The 27608-nt window shown below is 36.7% G+C and overlaps 1 protein-coding gene across 1 annotated transcript in view; it reads right to left on the reverse strand.

The window, feature by feature from the left end:
• Positions 1 to 27608, reverse strand: part of ABCA13 (ATP binding cassette subfamily A member 13) — a 198826-nt gene that overhangs the window by 82579 nt on the left and 88639 nt on the right. Inside the window, exons 36-41 of the mRNA XM_042797875.1 lie at positions 24452 to 24638; positions 23373 to 23591; positions 20962 to 21158; positions 20037 to 20194; positions 19410 to 19640; positions 13235 to 13325 (exon numbers count right to left, since the gene is read on the reverse strand). Coding sequence (XP_042653809.1) covers positions 13235 to 13325; positions 19410 to 19640; positions 20037 to 20194; positions 20962 to 21158; positions 23373 to 23591; positions 24452 to 24638 — 1083 coding nt within the window. The remainder of the gene's footprint in view (positions 1 to 13234; positions 13326 to 19409; positions 19641 to 20036; positions 20195 to 20961; positions 21159 to 23372; positions 23592 to 24451; positions 24639 to 27608) is intronic.

The raw sequence follows: 27608 nt of genomic DNA on the forward strand, positions 1-27608 counted from the left end.
AATTATCTGCAGTCTATTTTTTTTCTGTTGGGAGAGGAGGAGCAGTTAAAATAAGGAATTTTCCTGTCATGATTTCACATGAAGTATGACTGATACAAACACTTTAAGTACCAATCTAAAATATTCCACTTCTCTTGCAGACTGATGCACCTTAACCTTACCTTCCATGGGACAGCTTTGGGATGGCTAACTAGCAAATTGAGAAATAATTAAAAACAGGACTAATTTTGGGGTACTGAATAACCCAACTGAATAAAATACATTATAGTTATCAAAATACCAAACTGAATAGAATACATTATCTATATTCTCAACTGTTCATTAAATTAATATATTGCCTTTGCTGACACTGTCTAAGCAGTTAGAAGTGAAATTGTGGAATCACAGCTTCAACACTGCAGCAAATGATTACCCCAAAAAGATTGATTCATTTCCCCCATCATCTTCAGCTTTTGTAGAGATTACCAGGTGAACTTGAACAGAGTCCATCTGAATCTACCTCTTGCTAGAGCAGTCAGGCATCAGAGGATGCTGATGCAAGGATCTACAAAACAGTCAGGAGATTTTTAGTGTAAGAAACAATCCAACACAAGGTGTTTCCTCACTCTTTCCAGACTTATCATAGCCTCATCCACATTACAAACTTCATCCTTTAATTTCAAGTACTTGTGTTTTTTCAACATTAGAGAATACCTATATTATACAGACAAATAGGTGAGCACCACTGAATGCAAGCCAAATGTTTCTTAGCAATTATACAAATTAGATAAAAACTAAAAAATTTGATCCCAATTTTCTCTTCCTTTACATCTTCACAGACATGCATGACTATTTATAGCAGACATTATAATTCTATCATATTAAGTATTAATTTAGGTATCTGCAATGCCCATACAAGATACAAAGAAGATACGCCAGCCTCTTGAATTCTCATGCAACTAGTACTGAAATACACATATTGTTTCCTGACTGGTTTAACCTTCTGTTTAATGCAAGAATACCCAGTCTCATATCACTGCAAAATTCCATTAAGCTTTCTCATCACTCATATCAAAGTAACAGAAAACCCTCTAAAAGTATAAATGCCACACCATGCAACAGCATCTCATGCGCAGTAATAGATAAGAATTTTAGAACAGATGTGCACCACATCCACTCTCTATTTTAAGGGTAAATTTGGGGAAGGAAAAGAGTCCAAATGACATTTAGCAAGTAAATATGGTAGTTAGAGAGTCAGTGAACTGAGGCCTCTGCTCTCAGTTTATGGACCTGATTTATAATCCTACCTTCCCAAACCTATTTGTCTGTTTTATCTACTCATTGCATTCAGCCTTAAAACTAGACTGCAAACTGTCAAAGGTAGTGAGAATCCGTTTTTCTTATCCTTACTATTAGTCCATAGGATGTCTGGAACAACAGGGCTTGACTTTAGATTGGGTTTCCAAGGTACTGCTGCTAGTATAATAAACAATAATAGCCACCTCAACAGCTGGGAAAAAAACACCACCATAGTTGCTGCTGAAGTGTTAGATGATGTCAAAACACCACTTGTTCTTACTAGTATGAAAATGGGCAGGCATGTAGCCATAACAGAAACTCAACTGAGTATATATTTATTTTGGAAAGTAACACTTTTAGTGAATGGTACAAGCACCTATTCCAGTTATAAAAGTGCTGTCATAACTTTCAATGAAGGGAATTAATTTTCTAGTACAAATTAATGGGTTTTCTTCCCCTTTTCAGCCAGAAGCACACAAATAGTGCACAAGTATAAAGAAATGGGAAACAATGGTGCTGCCTTCCTATTCATTACCCTACAGACCCCAAAGAGAACCAAAAAGGGTCGTTACAGTGACAGCCAAGCTGATTTGATCAATGGCCATCTAAACTAGTCTGGTCCTGATGGAAGAGAAGGACACATTGCTGAACGCATTGTCCCCATAATTCAAAATGTAGGGTTTCATTTCTTTCTACAGCTGTGACTTTCAGTGTTAATACAATTGCTGGTGTTGCATTTCCATGTTTTCTTCTGCTTTGCCTTGATTTATAGCTCTTCTCTACATTTTAGTTGGGGTTGCTGCCAGCCTAAACCATGCTGAAAAAGAAGTTGGAATTAAGCACCAAGAATTTTTCAGCTGTGTGTGGCAAACTCTACTGTGGCCAGAGCACTTTCATCATAATGAGATGGGCATATTCTTTGGAAACAAAGTAAAGACAAATATTCATCCAGGTGGACACTATCCTATCATGCCCTGAAAAGGAAAATTACTGTAATTTTGGGAGCCCTAATTCTCCGATTCTGAGTTTCTGCATGATTAACTTACAACATTAACAAATACACTAATTTCAATTTCCAGGAGATAATTTTCTAAATAGATGTGCTTTTATTGCAGTACTATCTCCCCTGCAGTGATGCACCTGCAATTAACTGCCATGGAGAGGGTGGAACAAGAGGAGGAACAGTTGAAAAACAGGCACAGAATGGTGGCTACAAAATGTAAGCCTATTTTTACCTTCTGTCTGTATTCTTTAAAAATATAAAAGCAGAGAAGTACAGTCTGTCAGAATTGCCAAAAAAAAGATCCCAACTGATTTCATGTATCTGTATAGATCTGTATCTATCTCAGAGTTGGCAGAGAGAAAGAATACACTTTTACATGCATAGGCAAACATCCATCAAATACATCTTCTGCACTAGAATATACCCTCATTACAATAAGCAGTACACTTTTTGAGACTGGTTCCTTTTTCTGTAGAAGTGCAAATCAATATTCAGAAAGCTATTAGAATTCAACCCACTGAATTCAAACTATAGACTAAGGTTACAATATTTCAAGATTGAATCCATTGTAGACAATAGGGCTACAACCGACTTTTGCTGTGTTTGGTGAATATTTGGTGAAAGAGCAGATCAGCAGTAAAATATGAATGTTCTCTCTACCACAGTACTCAATTGTGAGACTTAATACTAAAAATCTTATCATTTTCAAACTAGACAGATTAAATGTAGCAAGTGTTGAAGGAACTATATATTCAAACCTGGTGTCCTCAAGTACTTCCCACTGGTAACGTGCTTCCCAGAAAGGAGACTTTTATGTTGTAGATGTCCGGTTTTGTACTGAAGATTACTTTTGTTGTGCAGCTGCTCAGTTTGAAGTGAGTGGCCTTTGGAACCACTCTGTAAAGCATTCTGGAACAAGCCTCCTGGAATTGCTCAGAGAAAACTGAGAACAAATAGAGCAAACTTCTTGAGCAAGGCCAAGATTTCACCCTCATAGATAAGGACATTCTTAGACACTTTAACTTCTATAATTTGTGCAAGTATTAGCTTAATATGAACAACATATTTGGTCTAATATATTGCAACTTCCATAATCAAGAATATTTTTAGACACTCTCTCTACTGGAGTTATTCTATTAACAATAAAATTGTATCAGAGTTCATGCAGGGAAATGATTCAAAACTGACAAAAATGTCTGAAGTTCTGCAGGAGGCATGTTTTATTCAGACCCACAGTTATAGCAAACAATTTAAAAATGTATTTGATGAATAATCTCTTTCCTCAGGCATTCTGGTATCTCATAAATAGTGGTATTAAACAGCTACAAGGATCCCGATTACCAGAACCAATTATTCCTTTTTTTTTTTTCTAATGTCTCCAATGAATATGGTAACCTAGATGAACTGCAAAATAGATCAAGAGACAGATAGAAAAAGTTATATGGATAAAAATTTCCACCTACATAAAAGTCCAACACCAGGTCTGCATATCATGAAGTCCCACTTACATATTTCAAATGAGGAATTAACTGGCAACAGTGTAATATATAAATCTTATCAAGGTGTCACCCTGTGACCTATACAAGTTTATTGCATGAACAGTTAAAAAAAAGAACTGCAGTCCTAAGTGCTGGCTGCTCAGCATACTGCTTTTATACTGAAAATACTTTGGATGTTGACCCTGTAACTTCTAAAACTTTTTTTTGTTAGATCTGAGAAATTAAAACCTTGTAGTCCTGCAGAATGTTGATAGTATAGAAAAAATAGATGTGTGACTATTGATAATGTCTTTGTGGGCTTCTGTAACTGTGCTGTGTTTCTGTTGCGTGGCTTTTGGTAACAGGGCAGGGGGTTAGACCAGCTGGCCCCTGTGAGAAGCTTCTCGAAGCTCCCCCTGCTCCAAGTGGGACACGCCTCTGGCCAGGGCCAAGACCATCAGCTGCACCTCTGCGATAACGTATTTAAGAAGGGGAACCTGGGAGAGGGTGGGGACTTGTGAGGGGGATGATCATGGAGGTAAGTGGAAGGAAGGAGGTGTGTGGGAGCTGAGACTCCTGTGTCTTGTGGGGAGACGGCAGGGCCGCCTCCCCGCCACCCATGGAGGTCTGCAGTGGAGTAGGGGCCAACCTGAAACCTGAGGAGAAAACCACTCCAGGGCAGGTGTCTGTGCTTAAAGTAGGCTGGGACCCTGAGGGGAGAAGAAGCCCCCGCTGTTGTGGTTGGGTGTTGGGTGTTGGACTGCAACACGCGGGGGTGACCCACGGTGGAACAGCTCGGGAACGGCTGCAGCCTGTGGGGAGGACTCACGCCAGCGAGGGTTCATGGAGGACCGTCTGCAGTGAGGGGGGGGGAATGTGCAACGTTCCCCCCCAGCTCCCGAGCAGGAAGGAGTGGCGAATGGCTGTAACCCCCATCCCCTGTGCTGCTGGGGGAGGAGGTAGAGAGATGGGAGCAGAGCTGAGCCAGGGAAGAAAGGAGGGGTGGAGGAGGTGTTTTTGGATGTAGTTGGTGATTCTCACTGTCCTGCCTTGTCTGTTAAGTGTTCATTGTTAGCAATAAAGTAAAGTGATGTTTTCTTTTTTTCCTATGGGTGAGCTACTCCTCCCTGTCCTTAAATGGTCATATTCTCCTCCCCATCTCTGATGGGGGAAGGAGTGAGTGAGCAGCTGCAGGGTGCTCAGTTGCTCTCTGGGCCTAGACCACAACAGTAACACACAAAGGAAATGTTTTAGTGACAGAGCAGAGACAAAAATTTCACCAAAGAACAGACTTCTGAGAAAGTACTAGAGACGTGAAAATCCAATTTCATGCAGAAGTATCAACTTCAGATACAGCCTTGCTAGCACAACTAAGATGTGCACCACAGCTTCTACATAAGTATGGTAAATACTTATTAGATGAAACAAGATGTTAAGACTTCATGAATCCCCTTCCCTAAGCAATATTCCATTTCAGAATGAAAAGTAAGAATACTTAGTCTTGATAAGCACTTCTTCAAAAAACTGGCCATTTACATTAAGCTACTTACGTAATTGAAGCTAAAGTATCTATTTACTGGTGCAATAGCATTAACAAAGCAAAGTTGTTTTAAAATATTTATGTGCATGTGTGTACATACACACTATCTTCATCTATAAAAATGTATAAATAGATAGACATACAGGGTCACTTGGAAAAAAAATCATCTAAAATATATACTCCACCTGTAAGCTTAGGCAAGGAATCATCGGAATTTACTTTGTATATAAAACCTAAAGACTAGTTATTAATAATAAATATTTTCTGATACCATATGTGTTACTATTAATTGTCTAAGAGTTAAAATTTCCTCCAACACATAGGCCCTATATTATGAGGGAGAGAAATAATCAGTTCCTCGTGAATATGAGAAGTAAATGTTATCTTTGGAAAGCTCCAACTACTGAGCAGTGGAAAGAGCATAAACCAAAAGGGATTTCACTATTTAAGCTAAGAAGAAAATATATACTACAAGCGTAGCAAAAGCTGCATTAGGCATCACACCAGGCAAGTCATCATTGCTGTTACATCAGGCAAGCCATTGCTGTTTAACTTTTAGTTGCTTTTCAGACAGCAGATGATCACATAAACTATATAATAAATACAAATTTTTTACGATGTTGCAAATGTGAAAAAAGTGGAATACCTCCAAAAAGTGTAATTGGGTAATTCTCCAAAGCAGTTACTGAACACAAGAATATTGTCTGCTAGATCTCATTTATCCTCTGAGGAAGAGTTCTACTTCTCTTATATTCTTTTTCTTTCCTTTTTTTTTTGGTAAAATTTACTTAAGAATCATTACAACATGAAATGGAAGACAATCAGTCCTGCAGAGTTGAGAACAAGACTCCTGAATATTTTATTAAAAGACAGAATTTTAAAAATGTCATGAAAGATCATAAAGGCTGTCAGTACCTTTTCCCCATCTGCAGCTGTTGTAACAGCCTCAACAAAATACATGGACTAAAAGAAAACAACACAAAATCCTGGAGTGCAAAAGAAAGGTTGGAGAAAGAGAGGCAGAAGGGAGCACTAGCAAGTCTGGAGGAAAACCAAGCCTGTACAAAGATATATACTGTCAAGAAGAAATCAAAGAAGGGCTTATAGGCAAGACATAAGAGCTACACAGCTGAGATGATTTGGCAACTTGGTTTTCAAGATGTTAAGGAAGTTCACATTATAACAATTACCTCTGGATAAATAAAACATTTCTAGTACACCCACAACTATCTGTATCCTTTGTCCTTCAGCTCTAAGAAATATCTGAACATAGTGGATGAGCTTCCAAGCTATTTAATTTCTGAAACGAGAACTACTAGTAACTAACATGACCATCTAGATTATGACAAAGGCAAGGCAGCAGGTTGTTGGAAAGAGCAGGTTCAAAATATTCTCATACATCCACATCAGACAGCAAGAGCTGAGAGATACTAATATCAAATACAATGTTCTGTTTAGACAGTATTTGAGATATGTAGAAATTAAATATATAGTCATCACCATCAAAAGTTACATACATATGAGTTATGGTGACCCACAACTTCAAATAATGTCTCTGATGATTCTGTTTCTTCTAAGCAGGTTACAAAAGGCATAATCTCTTCCAACACAAGATGAACTGATGCATCAACTTTCCTCATTTGTTTTGAATTAGTTAGAAACTGGATATACTCAGTAAATTCAGACCACAATCTGAAGTCTGGATCTACTGATAGCACAACACATTTCTTTAAGCATACCTTTCAGTCTAAATGAGATTTGTATGCTTTAAGAACAAGCAAAAATACCAAATTACATAGTGAAAGAAAGCAGCTACTGAGTCACACAGGTGACCTTCTATGAAACCAACTCAATTCCATCAACATAACACACTCATGAGCAATTATATGATTTTCAAAACAGAAATTTCAGAAAGGATTACTTTTTTGTTCTCTGGTGCTGTAGCACTTGCAGAAAACTATAGTCTTTTCTTAAATTGAGCCCCCTTTTTGACAGGTGCTTTACTGACTTTTTTTCTCTAGAGCTGAAGGGAACAAAAGGTCTCTGTAAGAAAGGCAGGCAGGGTTCACTTCTTTTATTTGCCCGAATTTAGGAGATGAACATGAGGACAATGAGGTGGAGGACAGGAAGTGGATCTGCTTCTTGGCATTGTAAGAGTACCTCCCTTTACTAGAAAATAGCTGTTTTTTGTCATAGCCCACTGATCTCTGAGCACATCTAACAAAGAGCCCAATATGTCCATACTATGGATGAAAAGTAGAAAAGGACCAGGCAGCAACTGCAAGGAAAGCAACTGGTAGTGAAAATGGATGAGAGAAGGAAGTAGTGGATGAAAAGAATGAAATGCATTTGAGGTAAGTGGAAGAACCTGACCATTTACTTTCAGAAAGACAGAAGGAATTACAGTTATGCACTTACTGATAAAACAAATTTCTGTAAACCTTAAACAAGTTAGATGATTTTATTTTTGAGATCAGGTATTTTTTTGTGACTACTGATAAGTAACATCATAAAGATGCTCCATCCCCATTCTACGCTTCAGATAATCCCAAAAGGGTGACAAAAAAGAAGCAGGATTTAGGGTTGAAGAGTATAAGGCTAAATGATTGGAAAAAGTGAAATTAAGTTTTCAACATATGCTAGAATCCCAAGATTCCCTGCAAGAAACTAATTAAAACAACAATAAAAAAACTGAAGGAAGATACAATGTATACAAGATTTTTAGACCAACTATTTTGACACTTCTTTTTCAGGGTCTAGTGCTGAATTTAAGTGTAGTGTCTTCTATACTATCAGTCTACCAGAAGAATGAAAAGTATGCTGTATCTTCTCCTTATCAGTAGTTGGCAAAAATTTGGAAATTTTAATACCAGTCTTCATGTCAGCAGCCACTTCTTCTAAACAGAGCCACTGCTACTTATTGTTGACAGTTTTCTATTCAGAAGTCAAGTTACATTTTGCAAGGTGGAGCATCAAAATCATTCTTATATTAATTTTACAAAAAAAATAAAAGAAGGGAGTTCCACTCAAAAACTGAATTTGTGATATAACTTCTAACTTATTATAACAAATAATCAGTCCACAAACATTTATTTTGTAATTACAGGGAACTCAATTTGTCTTGTCTCTAAGAACAGAAGAAACCACTTGATCACCTATCAACAGACGTCAAATTTCACTCTGTTACCCATGTGCAGAAATCACTGACACCTTTTACTGTAGCATATTTTCTTCAAAGGCCCCAGGCTTGTGTCAAACACACCAGGAAAGGGGACATACTTTGCTGGGTAGACTAAGTTCAAATGTTAACCAACCTCTAGGAAAAGTGCCTGCCTTTAGCTTCCAGCTACTGCTTTCTCCTATTTCTTCCTTTATTCCATTTATCACTTCTGCACATATAAAAGTTAGAACTATACCTTAATAGACAGTATTCTCCATGCATAAAAAAAAAAATTAGTCTTTTTAAGCAAACCACTTTTCTATTTTCTTTTTGATAAACTACATTAACTGAGCCCGGATGGTGACTTTGTAAAGACTGCACCTCCAACCTCCAATATTAGCTTTATTCCCTTTCCAAATTCTCAAATTTCCTTAAAGATATTCTAACTAAAAAACATGGACACAAAAGTTGTACATAGCATTGTAGCATCAGTCTCATCGATTTTCTACTGATAGTCAAAATGACCTCTTCACATCCTTTTGTACATTAAATTGAAACATAAATCATCTTAACCATACTGTCTTAAAATGTTTTTTCACCAGTAGGTAACTTTCAAAGTCAGTGTATTTTGAAGGATATTACTCCCCATCACATAGATTTGCCTATCATTTGGCTTAATTAAAACACATTTTAATTGGAATAGATTCAGTTTTTCAAGCAATCTAACTCACTCTTTAAAACTGGTCTGACTCATTACCATCCTACCAATCCCTTGCAGCAGTTGCTTTTTATTTTTTCAGAAGCAAGATTTTATTTACTTCAGTACCATTGATGAAAATAATCAAAAGGCAAAGTCGAAACTGAGTGAAAATTCACTGAAAGATCTTCAGTTTGATGCTTTGCTATTGATGACTGCTTTTTGTCAGCTATAATTTCTTAATTACATTAGCTTTCAGGTGTGGTTTGTAAGTACTGTATATTGCTATGTCTCATATCCTAATAGGAACAATGTAACATTTTGCCCAGTATCCTTCAAAATGGCTAACACCAGCTGCTTCAGAGAAAGGTTTAAGCAACCATAAAAAATAGTTATGAATCAACATGCTTCCACTCCAGCACTTTTAGTGTCTAACTTATCCAAGAAGTTCAAAGACATATAAGCTTTAATAGCACTTCTGTTACTATAGCAATTCATATTATATATACAATAATAACCACTCTTTGGCTTTTTTAAACATATTACTACAATCTTAGTCTCCATAACATTTGATGGCAATGAATTTCAAATATTATGTATCACTGTGTGAAAAATATAATTTTATCCATTTTGAATTTTCTACAGTTTAGTTCCACTGTATCTCAGGTTCCAACTGTATTTTACTGTCAGAAGAGATTAGATCCAAAGTTGGTATCTCCCAAACATTTCTAAGAATGCTACAAAATTAATTAATTTGGATCTTCAGAAAGATATCTGAATATCTTAATTCTGCAGTATTTGTCCCTTAACAATCCAATGAGTTCACTCTCAAGCCTATTGCCTGCTTTTGCATAAGCTCAGAATATTTTTTTTTATCCATGGTTAGCTAGTCACCCCTTAGGACTTGCTCTCAGCTCTCCTGATCATTTGTGTACATATACTGCCTGTTGTAGTTTATGATAATTTTATTGGATTCCATAGAGTTGGCTTCTCCATTTTCTCAAGGGTATTTGGTTCCAATGATCTAGTCATGCAGTCATTCCAAGCTCAGTCTAACCTTTTTTTCTGCATGATTTGTTTACATCTACAAAACAGTAACAATCAATTTTCTGCCCCAGATGTGTATAAAATAATTATGCATGTCCGTATTATAATATATGCATGTATTACAGTTGCACACATAGGCATTCCCTGACTTAAAAAGAAAATGTTTAACTGTTCTCACCAAAAGGTGAGTTTTATTCCAAGTTTTTTTGTTGAAATAAAACTAAAAATTATGATTACACCTTCCACAAATGAAACTTAAACCACTAGAAATTACAATGTGCTTTGTATCTTTAAAGTTACCAATATTAAAATTGTTACAATTAATTTAATTAATGGGTTGCTATTTACCTGTAATATTTGCATTTAGAAAGGCCCAAGTAATTCTGAGTTTATTTTCCATTATTGTGGTGTGTTAACCCTGGCCAGTAGCTAATCACCACACAGCTCCTCGCTCACACTCCCCCTCCTCCAGCAGGATGGGGGAGAGAATAGGAAGAAAGAAAGCAAGAAAATTTATGATTCAAGATAAAGACAGTTTAAGAAGTGAAGGATAAAAAAAGAAAAACAAACAAACAAACAAAAATAAGTGATGCAAAGGCAATTGCTCACCATCTCCCACAAGTAGACTGATGCTCAGCCAGTCTGGTATCAATTGCTACCTCCTTAAAAAAACCTCCCCTCAGTTTTTATTGCTGAGCATGACACTATATGGCATTGAATAACTGGTCAATTTGGCTCAGCTGTCCAGGTGATGTCTCCTCTCAGCTTCTTGCTCACCCTCAACCTACTCACCACAGAGTGGGGGGCAGAATGGGAAAAAGAGAACGCCTTGACACTGCAAGTACTGCTCAGCAATAGCCAAAACACTGCTGTCTTATCAACACTGCTTTAGTCACAAATCCAAAACCCATCACTATAAGGGATGCTATGAAGAAAATTAACTCCATTCCAGCCAGACAGAGTACAATAAGACACTGTAAAACATAACCAGAAATTATCAAAGCTCTGACTTCAGTGACTGTCATACTTTGCCGAAGTGATGTCTCTTGCTGTTTTTTGGCATTGGTCATCAGCTTAAATCATATACTGATTTTTTGCAGTTTCATGTAAGAAGAGACATGCACACTGTTCCACTAGACCTCCTGGTCTGGGAGACAAGAAACAACACTTTGATTTCTACACAATCCTGTCACCTCAAAGGCTCAGTACCAGTAAAAGATAGCCAATACCTCTGCTTGTGCTCAGATCCATGCTTTTGTCAAAGCAGCTCTTTAGTCCAAATTCTTTTACAAATCAAATAACAGCATCTTGTGATCTTCTCAATAACTCAGCTGTTTGCTCTAGGGGATTTTGAAAATTCATTTGAAAACAGAAAGTTTCACTGCCTTTGAATCTGCTTTCAAAGACAAAATTATACGGATCAAACTATTGCCCATGGAGTATTCTGGTTAGCTTTGACAATGATAGATACCTTTCATGACCATTTTCCAGATCCCTTATGCCTACACTTCACAACTGTCCTTAATGATGAATGACAGTCATCTGCAATGAATGACAATTTTCCAATACTCTCATCTCCAAAGAAATTGCATTATCATCACACTTTCTTGCTATAATTTATCAGACTGGAAAATATAGTCTCTGATTACTAGATTCTTAGTAATGTAATAACTTGAACAGATACTAAGTTACATGTTTTGAAATGAAGATAGTAAAAGATATCCAGTTGTTAGGTACAGTACTGTTTTAATTACTTTAGGAACAGTAAATCTTACTCTTTAGTGAAAACGTAATGTGGAAAAGACAGTTTTGATTAGAAATTGGTTCAGATATCCTAGCCTTGAAGAAATACACAACTGATTGTTATAAAATAAAAGGATATTCAAGGCTGTATTTTGAATGGACATCTTGTTCTCACCACTCACAGGAGTGGATATTTTAATTGCTCAGTGAGGGCTTTTTGCTATACAACTACAACTTCACTGATTCAGCAGGGACTGAAATAGTTCAGCAAAAAGACCCTCTGGAAAAAGTTATCTAGACAAGTTTGCACTTTGTGAGAAAAGGTCTCATATTAGGCCACAATTCTTAGCATTGATTACTCATACTGGAAGATCCAATTGAATTTATCTTAATAACACAAGTTTGGTTTAAATTATGTCTGTTACTGTAACAATGAAGGTCCTCAGTCACAAACCAGGACCTCTCTGTGCCTGTGTTCTATAGAAACAAAACAAAAAGGACTGGATATGGAACAAAATGTTTGATATCTTAGCGAAGACAACTATAATCTAGATATAAATCATCAAATAGAAAGAAACATGGTACCTATAGAAGCATGAGAATCCCAGGAACAATGAGAAAATATTGATGAGCTTTGTGGACACTGTCATTAAAGAACTTGAGTCTGGCCTTTTGCAATGTATCACATTAGTAACATCTAAGAAATTTTTTAAGGAGAACGAGCTTCCTAAGGTTTCAGAAATGTTAACAAGGATCCTGCCAGGTTTGCAGGGCAGGAAAATAGAAAGCATGAAGGAATTTGTTTTAAAACAAACAAACATGTAAGGGTACCTGAAATAACATGCCACTTCAGAGGGAAATTAATCTTCTACTATGGGGGGCAACAGCTTCCAAAAATTTTTTTTTCATATGCACATGGATGGAGATGAATATACCTTTCTAATGGCTTACAGATTTTCTATCTGTGGTATATCTCAGAAATATTTATCTATTGTCAGTATGAGTCAAAGGGGTAATTAGTTGCATGTGTGTAACTGTACACATAGTTGAAGGGTGGGAAGATGACTGTGAAGTGATACAGAACTGTACCACAGTAGGCGTATAAAAACCTCCTATCCAAGGCAGATCACATCACATGTACAAAAAAAAGAATTACCAGGTGGTAGCAGGCTGTATTCTCCATTTGCTTGTGCATTTCTCAACTTTGGGAATTTTGTGCATGTTTAATTTTGCATTTGTGACCTTTATAAATCTGGCTGCTTCAGAAGGTACCTAATTTTCTACTTACAGGCTGGTTCAGCAACATTTGTATGGTCCATGTGTGCGGTCTGTGGAACATATGGCATCTTCTCTGAGTCCTGCAGTAGCTTCAGAAATACCTTTCATGAAATAGGAAAAAAGTAATTTAGATTCCATTTTCTATAAACTACTTTTTATAAATATACCCCAAACCATCCAGATTGTCAGATATTAGTAGCCACCCTGCTGGAATATGACTATAAAATTAGTCAAGCTCTCCAGTGGAGGAACCCTGGGGACAAGAGGAAAGGAATAAATGCTAATAGGTGCAAAAAGAACCTTTGAAAAACATTGTTGGCACATGCACATTACTATCTGCTAAGATTTTTCAGTGGACTGGCTGCCCTTGATTGATATTTTATGCTCCTAAACTGTGGTATATGTTAAAACTCAGTTACTGCAGTTTTTACCATGGGCATAATGACAGCTTCAAGTCTCTTCTGATACCCAGCTAGAAATCTGTGGACACAACTGGAACTGCTACAAAAGAGTGCTAGTTGTATCAGTACAACTAACTCTAATGTACAAAATCCTACAGAACCAAAAATCCACAGAGCTCTGGGCAGTGTCCGTAGATTTATGCAAGCATGTGGGAGATAATTCTCTTGAAAGATATTTCAAGGACAATACAGTCATCAGGCACAGTTAACATTAACAAAGTCTTGTCTAACTAATACTATCAAGGACTGGGCAAGTATGTGTGTTTTGTAGCAAAACTATTAGCAAATTTGGAGAAGATGATAGGAGGCTCTTATCTAAAATAACAATGGGAAAAACTGAGATTATTCTTTTTTTTAAAAGTAACAATCTAAAAATATGCACTAGAGTAAAATTGCAAAGGTTGAATCTTCCTAAGCAGGGAGGGACACGCATCAGAAGGGAATTAAAGATAACTTTTTAAATGAACAGCAGAAATCACCAACACTATAATCATGATATACATATTTAAGTAGTATAAAGACTTTTAGAAATAGATTTATGTTTGATCTACTACTTCTCGCTTAATCCTGTTTCACAGTTCTGTCCACATAGAGTTCTTGGAATTTCATAGAGATGTATTTTATTTATCAGTCCCTCAGCCTTGAAGCAGCTTAGAACAGCTTTCATAGTGAGTTGGTTATTAACACTCACCCCATTTTTATAAGCTCAAATGAAAAATAAAATTAACATTCAATTTAACCAGTGATCTAGGAACTTCAGATAAAAAGAAATAAAAGAAAAATTAACAGAAAATATAGTTACCATGAGCATCTCTAACTGAACAGCAAAAGTATAACCAAGTTTTGTTTTCTCTTGATGAAAACCTTCTCTTTCTTTCTCTTTTCTGTTTGGGTTGAGCTGCAAGACTTCGGTTATAACCACAGTGCAACTTTTAGAAACCATTAAGAAACAATTTATTTCTTCCCACAAAAGAACCTGATATCAGCTATGATAAAAAAATCCCTATTTCCAAGGAGCTCATATAACAGACAATAAAAAACAGTCAATCCAAAGTACTTGATAGTTGTGGAAAGATATTTCTTGACTTGCTAAGGTCTGACTGTTACATAAACCATATTTTGCTTAGACAATATAATTGCCATTTAACAGTGGTTATTGATTGCATTTGTTACCTGACAACTTTCAGGGAACACTTTTGGCCATTAACAACTGTAAGGCCAGAAGAAGTTAATATCACCTGACATTTCTATATTAGACCCTGCAGGAAGATCCTTACTGCCCAAAGCCACATTCTAATCTGTTGCCTTGGACCTTCTTGCTGATGGCTCCTCTGCACACCGATTCTGTCAAGCAAACCAAACTAAACTGAACCAACTAAAACCACAAAGGAACTGCTCCTCTCTGGCTAGGACAATGGCTAGACTACAAAATGTTGCCAGCACATACTCATATCAGTGTCAAAATTCCTTCTGGGGTTACACACAGACATTTTCTTCTTTAATCCCATTATGACACTTGAAGAGAGGATGTAACTATGACTTTAAAAAGAAACAAAGCCACCAAACAGTTTTCTGATACACATTGTGTCTACTGCAGCTTTCACTGACACAGATATTCTAATACAGCTATAAAGACAGAAGGCCACCTGCATTTCCCAGTCCTCCCCATAGTATCCAAGTAGCTCTCAACAATCCCATTAAGTATGGGAATAATTAGGGACCATATCATCCAGAAGAAATGACAATTTATCTAGTGTTGCACAAGATATTGTGGGCAGAAGTAGTATTAACCTAACAATGTTATTAGCAGAGTAAATACTCTCCAAAATGCACAGATCCAGAAAAGTCAGGATTAGACACCATGACAGAGAGACAATGTGTTCTTGCCATACCTAAATGATGATAAATTCAACAAGAGACAGTGTCTTCTAGACCTCACCAGAGCATCCCTTTCCCTACATGCCTTAGCAATTTCTGCTTAATTTTTACATTGGCTAACAAGTGCATATCTGACCGAGGACTTTTCGAGATGGCTTTTTGAAGGGGAACCTGAGGAAATGGACATTTCCTGCACTACCTCTAAGCTGTACTAGGCAAATACTCCCTGATTTCTTCCTGATATCTTCTTTGGGACAGCATCACAAAAACAAGCCTGGTTCGCTGATATAGTGGCACAGTATCATTGACGCTTCACTGCAGAACATGGGATCCCTGTCATACCTTAGTTATAATTCCTAAAATACATCTTCACCTGAAAGGAACAAGTGCAGAAAACCAAAGTGGCTGAAACAAAGAGAAAGCAGAGGGGGGAAAAAAAGTAGCCAACACCTATAGACAGTCCTTTATCATCTAAAATCACCGACTGATATTTTAGCAACATTTATGGGCCCTACTACATTTTCTATTCACATTGGGTTTATATTTTCTTCCCATCAGTCCATGCTCAGTATAGCCTTCTGAAGCTACAGGCATGTTTCACTAAGCAGAGTGATGCAAAAGCAATATTTGAACCATTCACTGTTGACTGTTGACTGGGGAACTTTTGCAAGCAGGTCAGTGGTTAACTGCTAAACAAGGAATGATTCTGACTGTCAAACTTAGATACACACACACAGAGGGAGACAGACACGACACAGATCAAAGCCACAGGAAAAAACTCTGTATGCTTTCGAGGAAAGTGCTTAAAATAGGTAAGGAGCAGCACAGCTCACTTCCAGCACTTGCCCCTGCCAGGCACTGAAGCACCACCTCGTCCACTCTTGGAGATGAAGAAAGCAGGTAGTCTTTCTGGTTGTTGAGGAGGACTGCCCTACCTGCAATAAGCAGCCACTGCCCTGGCTGCTCCTTTCAAACCACCAGACTTTCAGCAGACATAGGAAGTGCTTTTTTCCCTCTAGGAAAAATGTCTAGCCACATGGCAATACGACAGTGAAATAGATCAATATGATAGTGCCATTACTAGATGTTGTTAAAGCACTCTCAACAAAATTGAATCTCATTAGAAGCTACATAGTGTTTTAAGGCTAAAATATTTTAAGAACATATACAGTTTTCCCTGGAAAGTCTTGGGGAAAACTCTCTGGTCATTTCAAGAAAAAGAATTTAAATTAGTACTCCGCTAACAGGTATTCCAACACATTTTATTTTGCACATGTTTCAATGTTTTTGTTCTCTCCTCAAAGCAAAGCAAGAAAGAAATAAGCTTTGAAACCTCCAGAGTTGCCAGAAAGTGAAACATTATCCTCTAGAGAGCTCTCAGTATACACTTAATTTAATTAACACCCTTCTATCCTCCTTTTGGTTCTGCTAAAACTCTTTGGATTGCAAGCATTAAAAAGTTCACAAATATAAATGGTTGGAAAAGATATTTAAAGCCTAAAATGAAGCAAATATAGTATTAGTGAGATTTGAAAGTGTCAGGAACTGATTTTGTTAGAACTGCAAGTTTCCTCTGAAGTATGAATGGAAGCCTGGTTTCCCTTGAAAAGTAAGATTTTTAGAGAGTGCGAGTGTCCCTCACTGAAAAAGAATAATGGCGAGTGTATGAGAGAACAAAAAGGAAAGATAAAATGGAAATTATAACACATTTCTTCCTTTAAAGTCAGAGTTCTTTGTTTCCAGATTGAATTGTTTGAATAGACTAAATAGCACTATTATGTGCTATCCATTTAGGTGCCAATGCAAAGAGGCTTTTGATAAGAAAATGGAGAATTGAGGTTGTAACAACGACTAATGACGAGATGCAGAGATGACAGAAATCACCCCAAATTAATGCATTAAGTCTTCAAGATGAAGAATGATACATCAATATCTAAAAACACCTTTAAAGCTTTATTTTTTTTTTAACCTTCCCTGTGGAAAACAATCAAAACCAAGCTCTCAACTGAATAACAGATGCAACACACTGAGGAAGCTTCCTCATATTCCCTGAAAACTTCATATTTACTTTACAAATGCCAGTTCTGCAAAGTCCTATGATATTCCACAGGGACATAATTAAAAAAAGTTCTCAATGTATACATTACTTCAGAATCTATAAAGTTTGGCAGTGAACTGTATTCTTTCTTATAGCATGTTAATCACCCTATACAATTTGAAAGAAAATAACAATCTTTCAATAAGCTTTTGACTTGCCTCGTAGAATTGTATAGTAGGACTATAATTCACTTTATAACATTACATAAAATATTTATTAAACTTGTATGATTTATTTCCCCCATTACCATAGGAAATGAATGCTTGCCACACCAGCTTTATGTACTGTAGTCATTTAAAAGAGAAACACTGAAGAGGTGCTTTGGGTTTTTTTTAATTTAGAAATAGCTCAATTGTATAGAGCTTAACTTCAAAGGAAACCACATACTTGTTGGTAGGTCATTCTTTGGACTGCACTTTAAAAACAAATGTGCAAAACCAGATCCTTTATGCTTGTGCAAGGTCCTAAAAACCTATGTAGCTTATCAATATAGTCTTAAAGATGTATCCTGGTGGACCACTTCAGGATACAGCAGCTCCACATGGTGGTGTATTGGTTCAATAAATTTAATGAACAATTGTCATCTTAGGTTTACTTGCATTATTGGGGTTCTATTTATATTTTTTCCACAGATTATATAAGATGAACAATTCTAAACTTCCAAAACAAACCCAGAACTGCTGATGCAGTTTCAAATATCTGACCACATTAATTCCCATATGTATAGCTCACACAGCAAAAGTATAATGCATAAGTGATGTCTTACAGGCCTTAAAGTGTATCATCTTCATAACACAAGTAAAGACAAGAATCTTCTCTGAGGCATCTTGTGTTCTTGTTAACCACAGTACTATATCATATCATCTCATAAATTTCCAGGGAACCGAGGGAGAAGGGATACATGCCTTTTCTACACTAAGTATTTATTGCTATATATATAAAAAACAATGCTACAGGAATCTGCATTTCATTATTTTTGTGGCATTTTTTTCTAATGTATCAAATTTTCTGTTAAAAAACAGTCCAACCTTGTCTGTCTTTAACACTAGGTAATCACTGGAGAAATCAGTTTCACAAAGTGACACTGAATGAATTGTACCATCAAATAAAAATAGATGTGTTTTGTGCATCAAAAAAGACTGACATTAGTCTTTTATTATCACTTGAAAAAGTAGAAAAAATTGTATTTTCAAAAGGATCTATAATACAGATCTTGAACAGTGGTGGCTTAGGGAATCTTGATATTTAGAAGTTATAGTCAGGATAAAAACAGTCCAAGAAAAATAACTTCTCATTGCTATGGCTATTTATACAGAGCTAAATTCAGAAGTGATGAAGAAACATAACCGTGTCTCTTTCTCTGGTCTGTTTGGTGTGTATATATATACATAAGCATATATGTATATATATTTTACTATGTATTTATGTTCATGTACATATATATGTAAGCCTCTCTCTCTCTCTAATTATACACAAAAAATCTTTAGAGATTCCACCACAGTTTTGCTAAGTCCTAAGCTTTATAACTATGTAAATCAGCAAGAGTGTGTTCTGAAATTAACAGTACAGCAAAACTACAAAGTATACATTTTGCCTGAATTAGTGGTAGTTTATTATTTTTTTTTTTTTAGAAAGCATGTTTCTCCCAAGAAATTGTGCAATATGAAAGATACAATCAAGAACAGCTGGAAGCTAATATAGGATTCTTTAACCAAGGAAATGACATTACACAGAAATACTAAATATACCTCTTCCAAGGTGGTGTCAGAAATGCCATAGCCAGTCACATGCAGATGATGAAGGCTTTGATCTAAAGCCTGAAAAAGGCCTTTAAAGGAGGTCTTATCTGCCCTTTCTGGAATCACATAGGTCAGCTCAGTCCCACTGTTCTCTTTCAAGAAGGCTTCTGGGATGTGGGTCTGTACCAGAGATGTGACCTGAGCGATATGCTTAGGATCCTGGATTTCAAACACAGAGGGCTATAAGGAAGGAAAGATAATAGTGCACAAACAATTAAATGTTACCAGAAGCATGGGACTTGATAGTAGAATTCATACAAAAAAATTTCCACTAATGAAACTGTGTCAAATCTGGGACACAAAGACTACTTCCCAGGAATAAAGAACAGTGAGACAAAGCCCTTTTCAGCTAAATATTGAAATTCATAATTTTCAAAGATGTCACTGTATTCTTTTAAATAATAATAATAGTAGTAATAATAATAATACCACCCACACAAAACAACCAAGAAAGCTGATAAAAACATGTTTTGCTGGTTGTCTAATAACCTATATCACATATTACTTCCTGGCAGGGACGTACAGCTATTACTTGGCAGACGCTGTTAAGTTCTGTACAGTACATTTTTAGTATACCTTTTTTATGAGTGTTAGACTGTGTCCCTGGCCATATGTTTCTCTCAGATAAGAGGGAGAACCACAGCACCTCAGCTGGCCATGCTGAAGGATGGCAATGCGATCGCTGAGCACCTCTGCCTCATCAAGATGGTGAGTGGTAAAGATTAGTGTGCAACCTGCATCAGAAAGATTGGTACATGTCTACATAACTTGGTTTCTAAAGAAACACATCTTGCTTTCACAAGGGTCCTTTAACCTTAAGGGCACACATTTCAGATCCCTTCAAAACATAACTGCAAGACACAAACAAAACCTGTGTTCAGATTTACAGTCTGAGTTAGATTCACGTCTAAACTTGCTTTGCCTTGTATTATACATAGTAAGCAGTATTAAGCCGTTACAACTTCAGGATGTTTTAAGAGCTTTAGAGATTCCTTAAAACCACATAACTGCAGTGTTTGTTTCAATGGATCATTCCCTGCAAGTTATTACAGCTGAGTGCTCACTAGCTGAAGATATTGCTTCCCACAGATTTGAACCTTATGGCACTTCAAAAATTAATGTAGCAGTCTGACCGATTAATCTATTTTAATTAGAAGTATATATGCATCTATATACAAATATGTGCAAAATGGGAAATGAAAATAAGAAAATAGTTTTGAGAAGCTAACAAAAAATAAAAAGGTGAGAAGAGAAACTTCAGGACAGGACTCAGAACTAAACTCAATCTTCTGTTAGTTTGGACATCTTTCTGTGAGATAGCAGATAATTCTTGTAATCTCACTTGGCTGCTTTAAAGTCTTCTAATTTTGATTAAATATTATGTCTGAAACTAATGTGTTAGTTAATAGCAATACTAATATTCTGACTATCCTGTTTAAATTTATCAAAACAGAATTCCAGAAAGGAAAATAAGCAGCAAATTATGGGTGTAAACTTGTACCAGCTTTGTACTTCAGAAGAACATCCCAGATGCTACGACGAGAACATGGATCTACTCCACTGGTAGGCTCATCTAGAACAACCGTTTTTGAATTTCCAATAAAGGAGATGGCAATTGACAGCCTCCTTTTCATTCCCCCAGAAAGGGCTCTAACAGGTTTGTACTGGTGTTGGGATAAATCCATATCTTCCAGAGCTCTGAAATAGGAGCACAGAAACAGGACTAACTTTGAAAAAGTTTTTCCAGTCACATCATATCCATCCAGAGCAGAATTACTGAAAATCCACTGTAAATAGAAAGTGAAAAAACAACTACCTCTGACTGATTATACGATTTGGTGACAAAAAAAAACGAATAGAAAAATAAGTATCTCTTTACCCACAAAGTATAAATACTCATCACCACCTGAAATACAAATTCTAGATAAGTACTGTGCAGGATAAGAACAGACAATTTTGAAATTAAGTCAAATAAAATAAATAGTTTGTCTAATGATTTCAGCAAACTCTAAATTATAGCCTTTTAAACCATGGTAAAGATTGTTAGTTTCATAACTCAGAGATTCAGTTTTTGCAAGTATGTAAAGAACCTTAAAAAGTACCTGAGTTTTTAGAATATGTGTAGTCATTTGAAGTAAATAAGGTAACACTCTTGTCTATTTTTTTAGAATAGTACTACCAAATCCAACCTAATCCAATTCCTGAGTTGAGGACTGGGAGATACCTTACAAACATTGCCTATTCAACCCTTGCCCTCTGATGAACTTCTATCTGAGCAGTGTGTGAAAACATCCTCAATAAAGACAGCACTGAAAGACCATCAATTTATTTTTCATCACATTGAACATCTAGTTATTGACCTAAAAGCTTTCAGTTGCTATCAAGCTTGGCAAGAAAGACATAAGAGGCTAAACAGTCCTAAACTAATATCCTGAATCATTTGAGTGAATATGCAGTCTGTAAATCATAGCATTTACCCTGAGAGAATTTTTAATTTTCAAGAAAATAGGATTCTATAATTGTTGTATAGCTGTATCCATCTTTTTTTTTGCTTAATAAAAAGCAAATTTTGTTTCATTGTTTTGTTGCTTTTCTTATTTCTCTGAAGTATTTTAAAGCATTCATTGCCTTTAAAAAACATTAAATTTTTCTTAGTAGCAAAGCCTGCTAAGAGTTGCTAAGAGTTGTAAGTATTCTTCTGTGCTATTAGTATGACAGACTGCTGCTGAAATTACAATTCAGCAGTCTAAGTACAATAAAGTACAGGATATTATTTTGCATAAATTTTAACTAACCATTAGGTTTCTTTTCTCTTTGTTGTTCTAGAGAGTTGTTTCCATTCTTTCTAGAGAATGCAGTGTCCCACACCAGAGATTTTTCAGATCAACATTTTAAAGTAACAGGATTTGTGACAGCAACTAAAAAGAAAAGGCACTTTACGACAAATAGTCTCTACAGGCCTAGTTGTACACTTAAGAAGTGCCATCAACTTGGCATTTATTTCTATTGATGTGTGGAAGTGCCCAGCCCTCCACACAGTCTAGCATGAATCAGAAGGTAAACAGAAATTATTTACACTGTCACACTATTAGAAGAGCGTACGTTTTATTCCTAATGTTCAGAAAATGCAGTTTGCTATAAGTGAACAAGATCTCACCTTGTACGATTTACTAAATAGTTTAATATGCATAATGCAAAAATGAAGATCTAGTCTTATATCATAAAAGTAGCAGCCTAAAAACACTAGCTAACATTCTCAACATGACAAGTTGCAAATCCTCTGAGGTCATGTCAGAGCTCTTGCTTGTTTCTCCTACTGGATTGTTTGTTTTTAAAGCCCTTCACTTATTAAACACATATAAAGTCTGAATTTGACAAAGGAAAAACATGATGGCTTATTTTAAAAGATTGTAAAAAGCACTGCCTTTACCTGCCTTTTCTGGTTTTCAAATCTTCCTTCTACTGCAGGTGAAGGAATACAGGAAAATAAATACATAAAGTCAGTGTTGACTTATCTGAAAACTCAGGGTGAACACACAACAGTCAAATTTCTGTCTGTTTCTTCAGCGAGGAGGGAGGTAAGGCAGGCAGCATGAGGCATGAACCACTACAGCTGCTACCAGGCTAACCATCTCCACTGCAGTCAAAACATGATTATTTGTTGGTTCTGTACACCAGCTTTTTAATCATTGACAGTTTTACTACAAATAACTTCAAATAAATGTTAGAAACTAGGAAATCTATTTTCAAGGCATGATTATATAACATGAAGTGTGATAAAAACTCATGGAAAACTCACAGTTTCTGTTTGCTTCTACTTGTAATTTTGCTTTAGCACTTTCTTGTTTGAGCGGCTTGTGATAGAAACTACTAATTTATTTGACAGATTTCAAAAATTAAAGGAAAATTTACCCATTGACATGCTGATTCAACTGTTCATTTGTCCAGCCAGGTGCCTTCACTGATCCATAAAGCAGTAGATGTTCTCGCACCGTTAGTATGTTGAACAGGACATCATACTGTGGGCAAACACCGAGCTCTGTCCTGATGGAAGCCAGATCAGTACGTATGTCCTTTCCATTAATAATAATGGTTCCAGAGCTCGGTGGATACAGACCAGTCAACAGTGATCTGATAGAAGAAAAAAAAAAAAAACAAAACAACCAGATAAACAAAAAACATTCAGCAAGATCATGTGTAATAACTGTATTCCACAGCTCACACTGTGCTTTCCTGAAGCATGTCCTAGCATACTTATAGCAACACGAATTCAGCTGAACATTTCTTTAGGAACACTGTTAATGTTTTGGGCTTTTTTTTAAAAAAAAAAAGAAAAAAAAAGACAAAATTTCAACAATCCTTTCTTTCCTTATGGAACAAAATCAATTTTTTCCCAATTAAATCTAAAAGATAATTGTTTCCTTTTATATGTGTGTATTCTAGCTGTGGAGTGATTCCTAACCTTCATCACTGGTTTTATTAAAGCTGATCATAGTTAACATAAAGGTAGAAATACGTAGACTTCTTAATTGAGACATTTTTAAATGTAATTTTCATTTTGTTATTTTCGCTCATTTTGTTGCTTTCTGCCAAGAAAGAAGTCCCTTGCAAACTCTAGGAACAAAGCACAAAACCCCATAAAACTCCATACTCTCCACATAATGGGAATACACATGGAATGCCAGAAAAGAACAGTTTCCTGAGATGTGTTCAACTCCACAACTACACACGCCCAGCTGCTACTTAAGCTTCTCCTGAACAACTACATCATGGTTTCAGTGGCACAGAGGATACAGTTCTCTACTCATTACATTGCTTTTGTCATAAATATATAGCTTTAACTTTCCATGTGCTTTGGGGAACTTATTAAATATATATTTTGGGGGAAAAAAAAAAAAAAAAGACATAGGAAAGAGTTCACAAACATTTTGGAGTGAGAAAGCACTGCAGAGATCAGAAGGGAGTGTAATAGCATTAAATGGCAGACTTACATAACTGTTGTCTTGCCAGCTCCATTAGGTCCCAAGAGCGCTGTTATCTGACCTCTGTGGAAAGTGAGGCTGAGATCTTTAACAGCAGCCTTCTGGCCATCCCTGTGCTCTTTGGTGAGGGACAGCAGCACAACACCAATGGTGGCTCCTTCAATGCAAGGGCCCTTCCAACGTGGAGGTGCTGGATCTATATGAGGAAGAGCAGCAGATCAAGACAGTTGCTGAATCTAAACGTGTGTGTGTGTGTATAGAAAACAACAAATTAAATTAAACCTTGTTGCGATTTACCAAAGCCTGGAGTAGACGTTCAGATGCTCCAAACTGACATAAACTCCAGTGGAATCAGAAATACTATGCCAGTTAATATTTGCTAAGAATTTGGCCTATTTGCCGTTTTAAAAAGTGACCTAAAACAATTATGAAGTTGCGTGCATGTCCACATACACCTCCATAGAGTCATAAAATAGTCACTATATTTTATTTCTAGTAGAAAAAACACTTATAACAACATTGCTTGAATCATTGTTTTATACCCATAAGCATATGAAAATTCTGTTTGAACTACTCCATATATACCATCCTGTTTCAGGCAAATAATATTTACATAACGTTAACAGGCATAGCTAGTTAATCCTCCTAATTCCCTCAGTCAGTTAAGCAAAGCAGATATCTTTGCAAAATGATTCAGGGCAGCAGTCTAGTCTAAACGTAATTCAAGGTACTCAATGCAAGTAGATACCCAGCATTTTTCTAACTGTTAGGTAACCAACTCAGCAAACTAAGACGACCATACGACACCGATCAAGTTGACTTCCTTTCTATGTCACAGGAGGAAAGGTTTGCACTACTTTCCAAACATGAGCACAGTCAATCACCAGCCCCATAAATATATTAACATGTAATTTTATTGACTCATTACAACTGAGAAATCTGGCAGTGGGATATTTTTTTTCTTTTTAAACAAAGGCAAGCCAAATTGGAATGCTAGTCCAAAGAAACAGAAATTTTTATGGATGAGAGTAATGAGAAGATAGAGTTATCCTTTTAAATATATATTTTATATATAAAATATAGAAATTTTATATTTATATATAGTATTTATAGTTTGTATTTTATGTAATAATATATATAATTAAATATAAATATTATGAGAAGATATAAATGTGCTTTATACAAAAATATATAAAATTATATAAATCAAATGATAAATAAAAAATTATATAATGACTTAAAGTATTGGCTTATTTAGTTTCCCAGTACCTGGTATAGTGCTGTGTTTTGCATTTAGGATGAGAATGTGCTGAGACTGTCAGAACACAGAGCAAAATGATAAGCATTACAGCAAGCAGCAAAAGCAAAAAGCAGCCACCAACAAGCACTAGACTCTGATATACAGTAAGGCAAGCAAGCCTCATGGCAAGTACAGGAACCTGACAGTTAATAGATAAACAGCAGTAACAGCTCTAAATTCAATTTAGCACATTCCAACCAAGTCTGTCGTCATCTCAAGCCCAATCACACACCCCACACTGGGCACCAAAAATGACTGTTGTGGTTTAGCCATGGCTGGCAACTAAGCCCCACACAGCTGCTTGCTCACTCTTCCCTGGTGAGATGGGAGAGAGAATCAGAAGGGTAAAAGTAAGAAAACTCATGGGTTGAGATAAAGACCGTTTCACAGGGAAAGCAGAAGCCACGCACACAGGCAAAACAAAACACGGGATTCATCCCCCACTCCCCAGGGGCAGGCAGGGGCTCATCCCTCCCCAGGACAGCCGGGCTCCATCCCGCGTAACAGTGACTGGGGAAGGGAAACACCATCCCTCCGAACGTCCCCCCCTTCCTCCTCCTCCTTCCCCCAGCTGTAGGTGCTGAGCATGACGCCGTACGGTGTGGGACATCCCTGGGGTCAGGGGGGGTCAGCTGTCCCGGCTGTGTCCCCTCCCAACTCCTTGTGCCCCCCCAGCCCGCTCGCTAGTAGGGTGGGGTGAGGAGAATAAAAAGCATTGCTAACGTGTCTCTGTACTATGACACTGTTTCCAGCACAAATCCAAAACATAGCCCCATACTAACTACTAGAAAGAAAATTAACTCTGTGCGGCCAAAACCAGCACATCTGTGAATGAAGAAGTTTTTTGCTCCTTTCACAAACAATTTTAAGTTTAGAAAGAACTTTTGCCAGAAGCTTGAGGTGTTACCTTTCAGCAAGACACTACCAGCAGCTGTGACATTTTTGAGGTCCTTCTACCCATGAACCTCTCTTCCAGTTAGCTTCTCTATCTTTTGGTCTGGAGACTAAAACCACTAACAAATTTTATTCATGCCCTTTCCGCTGCTTCCTAACTTTGCAAGTACATCCCGGAACTTAATAAAAAAAAAAAAAAACACAAACTTATAGTGCAGAGTGAGCCTCAGATAATGTATCTCAGGTACAATTCAGAGAAGAGCTCCAAATTACTTGCAAGCAGTAAATTGATCACCCTAGGACTTCTCCTAAGAGGAGTTCCAAGTGGGTACTCAGCACCCAGGTCTCTCTCTGCCAGCCTTACTCTAGTCATAGTTCCAGCTAGTAGGACCTACACTCCAGCCCTTCCCTGACACACCTCTGATTTCCAAAGTGCTTTCCACTCCCACTGAACTAGCCCTTACCTGGGCTACATGGAACAAATGCAGAAATCACCCAGTGCAAGTTATTCTGCTGTTCCAAGCAAATTATCCATGAATGCATTTATCCCATTATCAGTACAATGACACCCAATTCTTATGAAAGAGAGCAAGTTCCTTTGCATGCATGGCAGCGTTAGAGTTCACATACAGGCAATTTCCTACCAAACACATGACGTTCATCAGTTTAAGCAGAGAACTGAGATGAGCAGATCCATAAAATTGTAGGCAATCACTTGGATGGCTTGAGCCAGAGACCACGCTAGTAACTTTTTAGGCAGAGGAGAGGTTTTTTTATTTGCTTTCCACAGAGAACGTAGTGAACACAAAGGGAGATATTGAAAATCTTCATTTTAAGTAAGGAACAAAGACAATCATCTCAACAAAATGGAATTGTTCCAAATTTCAGAAATTCAAACAAAATTCCAACTGATAGATTTTTCCACAAATGTTTAAATGAACCTCCAGATATTTTGAAGTTTGCCCTGCTCTA

The sequence above is a fragment of the Tyto alba genome, unplaced genomic scaffold, assembly GCF_018691265.1.
Source record: "Tyto alba isolate M040663 unplaced genomic scaffold, T.alba_DEE_v4.0 Super-Scaffold_27, whole genome shotgun sequence".
Lineage (NCBI taxonomy): Eukaryota > Metazoa > Chordata > Aves > Strigiformes > Tytonidae > Tyto > Tyto alba.